The sequence below is a fragment of the Arachis hypogaea genome, chromosome 14 (genome assembly GCF_003086295.3).
Source record: "Arachis hypogaea cultivar Tifrunner chromosome 14, arahy.Tifrunner.gnm2.J5K5, whole genome shotgun sequence".
In the NCBI taxonomy this organism is placed as follows: domain Eukaryota; kingdom Viridiplantae; phylum Streptophyta; class Magnoliopsida; order Fabales; family Fabaceae; genus Arachis; species Arachis hypogaea.
Genome location: NC_092049.1, coordinates 138,331,732 through 138,339,955, shown reverse-complemented (window position 1 = coordinate 138,339,955; position 8,224 = coordinate 138,331,732). Strand labels below are relative to the sequence as shown.

At 29.3% G+C, this 8,224-nt stretch overlaps 2 protein-coding genes across 2 annotated transcripts; both read left to right on the top strand.

Annotated features, from left to right (window-relative positions):
* Nucleotides 1-787: 787 nt before the first annotated feature.
* LOC112744556 (UDP-glycosyltransferase 83A1) lies at nucleotides 788-3,316 on the top strand. The gene is made up of 2 exons (XM_025794222.3): nucleotides 788-1,625; nucleotides 2,349-3,316. The coding sequence occupies exons 1-2, from the start codon at nucleotides 1,139-1,141 to the stop codon at nucleotides 3,209-3,211; spliced, it is 1,350 nt and encodes a 449-aa protein (XP_025650007.1). The 5' UTR covers nucleotides 788-1,138; the 3' UTR covers nucleotides 3,212-3,316.
* Nucleotides 3,317-3,471: 155 nt separating this feature from the next.
* Nucleotides 3,472-5,665, top strand: LOC112744555 (UDP-glycosyltransferase 83A1). The gene is made up of 2 exons (XM_025794221.3): nucleotides 3,472-4,384; nucleotides 4,742-5,665. The coding sequence occupies exons 1-2, from the start codon at nucleotides 3,889-3,891 to the stop codon at nucleotides 5,605-5,607; spliced, it is 1,362 nt and encodes a 453-aa protein (XP_025650006.1). The 5' UTR covers nucleotides 3,472-3,888; the 3' UTR covers nucleotides 5,608-5,665.
* Nucleotides 5,666-8,224: the final 2,559 nt, after the last annotated feature.

Sequence of the window (8,224 nt, the reverse complement as noted above, 5' to 3'; positions counted from 1 at the left end):
TTTTATAAAATACTTTTTTTTCCCATTTTTAATAGCTTATGAATATTTTTTAATAATTTTTTTAATAAATTTATTTAAATTATACCTCAAAAAATATTTTATTCTATACAAAATAATTTTAAAAAATAGTTTAAAAAATGTTAGAAGTACTATAAAAATTTGTAATGTCCTAATGACTTTGGACATTAAAGAAATACTATACATAGTCAATAATAATTTAGAAATTAAAAAAAATATACTTTTATCATGTATTTACCTAAATTACTAGAATATTACAAACTTTTATAATACTTCTAACATTTTTTAAGTCATTTTTTTTAAATTGTTTTGCATAGAATAAAAGTCATTTTAAGCCATTTTAAGCTATTTTCTTGTATAGATAAAATTATAAGTTAACAACTAACATAGCATCATTATTGATAAAATAAGATATACTAATAACATGTTAACATTAAAGTATATATTTTAGTATTATCATTTTCGTATGCAAGTGCTAAGTCCTGAGTTTTCAGCTTCATTGTCATTGCCTCCAATGATATCCATACAAAAGAAGAGGAAGAACAACGAAGAAATTAAGAGATAATAAAATAAAATAGCCAAGTCGTTTGATATGTCACTGGCATGCAGGCACCTCTCATATGTGGTCCAAGTTTCCTTACTACATGCTTGATGACATTGATTTGATGATTTCTCATTTAAATATTGCAAAAATAACCATTGTAACCACTATTATAATATCATTATATGCACACCTATAAAAGATTTTAATAAAAAAAAATATATGATTGGTTTAGTTCGAACAATATGCACAGGAAACGATACAAACTAGATACAAATTTGATTTCAAAATCACATAAACACTGGTTGGTTTAACATAAACTGACTGATTCCAAAACAAACCTTTCTCTTTCTGACATATATTTATCATATCGTCCATATCCTTTACTTGATCTTATATTATATGTCCGATCCCCATCGTGCATATGGCAGAAGATAGTGATCAATGTCTCAAGTATTCATATCCAAATTGAACTCCTCAACATGCAACCACATATACATAGTATACTATTTTAATTCATTCCCATAATATTTCTACAAGTTCTTTAATCTAAAACTATATATTTGTTTTCTTTGAAAAATGGGAATCCCTCACTTTCTTGCAATACCATTTCCAGTGCTAGGACACATTAATCCCCTTACACAACTCTCTAATGTTCTAGCCAAACATTATGGTTGCAAGGTCACATTTCTCAACTCTGAATTCAACCACAAAAGAGCAAAAATTGATGATCATGATGAGGAATCATCATCAAAGATGATTAAGTTTGTGACACTCCCTGATGGTTTGGACCATGAAGATGATAGAAGTGACCTTAGCAAGGTTCTTCATTCCATCAAAAGCACCATGCCTTCTTTGCTTCCAAAGCTCATACAAGATATCAATGCTTTGGATTTTGAGAACAAGATCACTTGTATTCTTGTGACAGTTAATATGGGTTGGGCCTTGGAAATTGGTCACCAATTGGGAATTAAAGGTGCTGCTTTTTCCCCCTTCTCTGCTACTTCTTTGGCTTCAATTCATTTCATTCCTAAGCTCATGGAGGATGGAATTATAGATTCAGATGGTAAGAATAATAATTTACGTACATACATATTTATTGGCAGTACCAAAGTTGTTATTAGTGGATATTTTTTATTAAAATATCTTTAGTTATGTGAAATAAGACACCTTAGCCCATATACTTAAATGTTTAAGAGAGAATATTTGAAGTCTTGCTCTACCTAGCTACCTTCAAAAAATTATCTATGGGGAAAAAAGGTTACCTAAGTTCATAGAATAGCTATTTATAACTTATATCTTTAGCTGAAGTAAAATTTAAACACATTTTAGATTTTTTTTTTCTGTTTTTTATAATTAAATAATATCTTTTTTGAATCTTTAATTTCTACTAAATGAATATGCTATAAAGTATACTAAAAATCAGTCACTAAATTTATTATTCGTATAAAATATATATTAAAATATAAAATATAAATACATATTAAAAATAAGACAAATAATATATATTTATTTATAAATATAAAATAACTGATTTAGTGGTTAATGTTTTTTATGCAAGAATTTATTTGAAATAATAATAATAATAACATGTTAATAAGAATTTCATACCATTTAAATTTATCATTGGAATTATTCCATTACATTCTTACTTTTTTTTTCTTGTTTAAGTCCCCCCCCCCCTTTTTTTTACTTTTTGTTTTTATATCCCTTTATTTATATACTTGAGTTATTAATTAGTACTGAGTAAAACTCTATATATTTTCTTAAATTTATTTTGCTAATGCAGGAAACCCCATCAAATCACAAGAAATTCAAATTGCCCCAAATATGCCAAAGATGAACCCTAAACATGTCTTATGGTGTAATTTAGGCAATGAGTTCTTCAAGCACCTTGTGCAAGAAATGAAAACTATGGAGTTATTAGCAGAGTGGTGCCTTTGTAATAGTGCCTATGATCTTGAGCCAGGAGCATTATCCATATCACCAAGGTTCCTATCAATTGGACCATTGATGGAAAGTGACAACAATAACAACAACAAAAGTTCTTCATTTTGGCAAGAGGACACAACATGCTTAGAATGGTTGGACCAACAACAACCTCAATCTGTTGTATATGTTTCATTTGGTAGCTTAGCTGTATTGGAATCCAACCAATTCAAAGAACTAGCACTTGCACTTGATCTCATTGACAAGCCTTTTCTTTGGGTTGTAAGACCAGGTATTAATGATGATAAAAATAATGCATTTCCAAATGAATTTCATGGAAATAAAGGTAAAATTGTTAGTTGGGTGTCACAAAAGAAAATATTGCAACATGCTGCTATTTCTTGCTTCATAAGTCACTGTGGTTGGAATTCTACTATTGAAGGTGTATATAGTGGAGTATCCTTCTTGTGTTGGCCATTTTTTATTGATCAGTTTTGGAATAAATCATATATTTGTGATGTGTGGAAAGTTGGAATGGAATTAGTCAAGGATGAAAATGGATTCATATCAAAAGAAGAGATAAGGAAGAAGGTGGAGCAATTACTTGGTGATGAAGGCATAAGAGAAAGGTCTTCAAAATTGAAGGAAGTGACTAGGAAAAACCTAGGTGAAGGTGGCCAATCTTCAAAAAATCTTGAAAAATTTGTCAATTGGGCAAAATAGTAATACAATGATATGTATAATAATTTGGAAGTTAATTTGGATTTGTTTTCAGTGTATTATTGTTTAATTTGAAAATTCATTATATTTGAATCTTTGAACACAAAATTATCTAGAACTAAACACTACTAAGATATGGTTTTGTGTGATTTTCTTGTATTATTTTTAACAAAAGTATTTTCTTGTCAAAAAAATATATTAAACATTTTTTTAGTTAAACTAAAACATAGTTATAATTATATGGAAGGTAATATGTTTAGACTCTAAAAGAATATACAGTATGCAATACACGATATGTAAAATATTTTATGTAAAAAATATACATATATAATATTTTAATACACACATAAATTAATATGCAAATTGATACACAGTATAATACCTAATTAGTGAAATCATGTAACTATGTTCCCAAATAACCAATTTGAACTTAGTTGCTAGATGACATAGGACAACTATTTTAAATTAATTTTTATAAAAAAAATTCTAAGTAAGAAGTCTTGTGCTTCGAGTCTTTGGACCAATCCCCTGTTTTCAGGGCCATGTTTTGTGCAATACATAATTTTTAATTGCATATATATATACAATGGATTCATCATAATATCATATAGCTACTCTCAACAATAGCATATACTTATTTATTCTCTCTTTCTCTAAGCAAAACATTTTTCATTTGCAAAATGGGAATCCCTCACTTTCTTGTTATACCATTTCCGGTGTTAGGACACATTAATCCCCTAACACAATTCTCTAATGTTCTAACCAAACATGGTTGCAAGGTCACTTTCCTACACACTGAGTTCAGCCACAAAAGGGCTAAAATTTCTGCTGGTTATGCAGAAGACAACAACCTCAAAGGTTGTTCAAACATAAATTTTGTGACTCTCCCAGATGGTTTGGACCCTGAAGATGATAGAAGTGATATTGTGAAATTGCTTGTCTCTATGGAAAGATCCATGCCTCTTTTGCTTCCAAAGCTCATAGAAGATATCAATACCTTGGATGTTAATAATAAAATCACTTGCATTGTTGTCACAATTAGTATGGGTTGGGCCTTGCAAGTTGCTCACAAATTTGGAATCAAAGGAGCTTTTCTCTTTCCATTCTCAGCAACTACTTCAGCCTCCCTTTATTGTATCCCAAGATTCATGCATGATGGAATTATTGATTCAGATGGTAAGAATAGTATATTTACTTATTTTTGTCACAGTAATTTTCTTTACTTTTTAGCTTGTGTTTATTTAACTTCTACCTATCATTTTTCATATCCTAAGTTTATTTTCATTTACTGTAAAATCAAACAAAAAAATTTAAGATATAATAAAAAATCAATTTGAAATAGCCTATATTCAGTTATCTTATTTTGCATTTTTTAGTTCCTGCTGAAATAATTGAGTAATATTAAATGTAACAAATATGTAATTATAGATGTTGAGTTAAATAAACTATCTTTAGATTATTGTCTCTGTATTACCATAAATTAAATGTGTGATGAGAGCTTTATAGGCTTTTTTTTTTCTTTTTCAATTGAAGGAATCCCCACCAAGAAACAAGAAATTCAACTTTCCCCAAATATGCCTATGATGGACACAAAAAATTTACCATGGGTTAGCCTAGGTAAGATTTTCTTTGATAATATTGTGCAAGATGTGATGCATAATATGGAATTAGCAGAGTGGTGGCTTTGCAATAGTGCCTATGATCTTGAGCCAGGAGCATTCTCCATATCACCAAAGTTTCTACCAATTGGACCATTGATTGAAAGTGACAACAACAACAACAACAAAAGCTCCTCATTCTGGCAAGAGGACACAACATGCTTAGAATGGTTGGATCAACAACAACCTCAATCTGTTGTATATGTTTCATTTGGTAGCTTGGCAGTTATGGAATCCAAGCAACTCAAAGAATTAGCACTTGCACTTGATCTCATTGACAAGCCTTTTCTTTGGGTTGTAAGAACAAGTAATGATGATAACAAGGGAAATAACACATACCCAAATGAATTTCATGGAAGTAAAGGTAAAATTGTTAGTTGGGCACCACAGAAAAAAGTACTGAACCATTCTGCAATTGCTTGTTTCATAAGTCATTGCGGTTGGAATTCAGTTGTTGAAAGTGTGTCCAGTGGTGTACCATTCTTGTGTTGTCCATTTTTCAGTGATCAATTTTGGAACAAGTCATACATTTGTGAGGTGTGGAAAGTTGGAATTGGATTAGACAAAGATGAAAATGGATTCATATCAAAGGAAGAGATAAGGAAGAAGGTTGAGCAATTGCTTCAAGATGAAACCATAAAGGAAAGGTCTTTGAAATTGAAGCAAGTGATAAGGAACAACTTAGTTGAAGCTGGCCAGTCTTCAAAAAATCATGAAATGTTTATCAATTGGGCAAAATGATGATAATATATACTCTATTTGATATTTGAATGAAAAAGTGACAAAATTAGAATTACAATATTATTTTCTACTAATAATAATTTTGTTGGCTATAGCTGAGACAGAAAAAGTTAAAAATATTATCCATTTAATTTCGTGCTAATCACGTAAAGTTTGGATACATATTATACACGCTAAACATCTTTTGATTGTTGCATATCTATTAAACTAGATTAATTATTTCAAAGTCCAATCAGCAAGTTTGAAATTAGATGCTAGATGACAAATGTGGCCACTGGTCACTACCTTTTTTTAAACAATGTTTTTCACATGATGATGAGTAGTTGTTTATAGCGACGGTGAAACACAACATTATATTATTGTCTAATGTATGTATAAGGAAAAAAACATACAACACATCATTTGACTGAAGTTGTTTTTCTATACATAAAAATATCCATTTTAATTTGATATTCAAATTGGATCATAAAAGAATAAGAACTAAGTGATAATCACATGTTAATGTTATTACAGAAAATAAAGCATTATCTGCCAAGCTTGACTTGTTGAGGGAGAATTTCAGAATGTTACATACTTATTACAAAATTACAGAATGATCACTCTCAAAATAAGATTAGAGTAACACACTTCTCTTACTACAAATGTTGAAACTCAACGCACCATGTTGAAATTCAGCTCAGCAAGAAGAAAAAGACACGAACAGAGTGAGAGAATCAGAAATGGAGGGTAAAACAGACATGGCAATTTCAGTTTGAGTGTTTAATCACACGAGTAAAGATCTAACCCGACTCTTATTTATTTTTACAAAGGATAACTAACTCCTTAACAAAAAAAAAAAAAAGACATTTCGAGTTTCTAACATTATTATTTTAAGACAATACAAATTTTTGGTGTAGCTAAATTCATTTTTTCAACACAGGTCTACATATACAAATCTTTTTGGCTTACAAGCTATATAAATTGGTTCAAGTAAAAAAAAAAACACGCACACCACTCTTTTAGAATCGAGCGTCCAACGCACGCGCCTTAAGCACCCTTCCACAATACGTTCACTCTTCCTCTTCTTCCTCAATCAAAATGCAAACCGTCAAGATTCAAGCGACATTTGAAACAAACTACGATTCTGCAGAAACGTTCCAAATCCTCGCAAAGAGTAGAAGAAATCAAGAAGAAAAGATACAAATCTCCATCAAAAATCACCAGAAAAAACGAAGAAACATTATTCAAGGTACTATTTTACTGTTCTTCTAGGTTTTTTTTTAAATTGTCTGTGTCATGTGCCTCATCCTTAACCAGCAAAACATTAAAAGATTTCAAGAAGAAATATACTGTCTCTCCCTATTTTAGGTGTATTTCTTAAATCTTTTGGGTGTATTTCTGTAATTCTTTCTGTAACCGTTTGGGTGTATTTATGTAATCGTTTGGGTGTATTTCTGAAGTTCTATCATCTTCAAAACGATTTCAAGACTTGATTTCAAAAACCATGAAAATTGAAAAAAAAACGAAGCAAAGAGAGAACGCGGAGATCCAACAAATTTGACAAGAAATTCGAAAAAAAGAAATGAAAACTTTTGAAAAATGAAAGTTATATATTTGCGCATTAATTGATTTGAATTGATTTAAAAGTCTGTTAAAGAGGCACATAAAAATGTGTTTAGTGGATTTTGTTCTCTTCAGTTTTATAAAGCTTGTAATCACAAGACACTTGTATGTAGAGATTTTCTCTTTTCCATAATAATAATAATAATAATAATAATAAAATTGAGTTTGGTGTAGCCAAATTCATTTTTTCTTCTTTAGTTACACAGGCAATGCCGTGAGGAATTTTTTCATCTGACTAAACTCTCCAATAATATATTGTATAGACTTTGCTTTATATTTTGTTGGCATCAGAGGTGCGTGGCCCTATCCTCATTATAAGGGGACCAACAATTAAAAAAAAAAAACAGTATTTTTATTATTATCATTATTAGCAGATCAAATATTTTAAACACTTAAAAATAAAAAATAAAATATTTATGAACTACAAAACTCAATTTGATAATAAAATAAGGTCCATCTAGTGTACAGATACATTTTGGTACAGATTTACAGATTTTTGTTTTTATTTGGTTAAAAAGCGTATCACTAAAAGTGTTGTTTAAAGAGAAAATGTTATCCTTAATCGTTAACTTGGCTCTGATACCAATTTTACTCTTCATATTTTACTTTGAATAAGTTTATAATTTGTATAATTTGCAAAATTTTACTCTTCATATTTTACTTCAAATAAGTTTATAATTTGTATAATTTGCAAATTCATAAAAATGTTGACCATTTCTACTAGTATTTATAATTCTGATTTCATTTGTATAGTTTTTCAATCTTGTTTTAGTTTATAATATTCTTTTTTGCAAGGATTATTGTATATAAAATCTTTTATCTGTTTGTCTTTTTCTTTAATATAATTTCTCAAATCTTCAAAAACTTCTTTTATTTCTACATTTTCTGTTGTTTCTAAATATCTTTTTAATTTTTCAACCTCATTCTCCATTTTTTCTTTCAACAGCTTTAATTCTTTTAAGTCATAATATGGTTTTCCAGGCATTTATAAATTTTTTAAGTTTAACTCCAACTT

Excerpts from the sequence above, each read along its gene's own strand:
- LOC112744556 (XM_025794222.3), top strand. The coding sequence starts at position 1,139 with ATGGGAATCCCTCACTTTCTTGCAATACCATTTCCAGTGCTAGGACAC. Across the intron at positions 1,626-2,348 it reads TGGAATTATAGATTCAGATG|GAAACCCCATCAAATCACAA; the intron begins GTAAGAATAATA and ends TTGCTAATGCAG.
- LOC112744555 (XM_025794221.3), top strand. The coding sequence starts at position 3,889 with ATGGGAATCCCTCACTTTCTTGTTATACCATTTCCGGTGTTAGGACAC. Across the intron at positions 4,385-4,741 it reads TGGAATTATTGATTCAGATG|GAATCCCCACCAAGAAACAA; the intron begins GTAAGAATAGTA and ends TTTCAATTGAAG.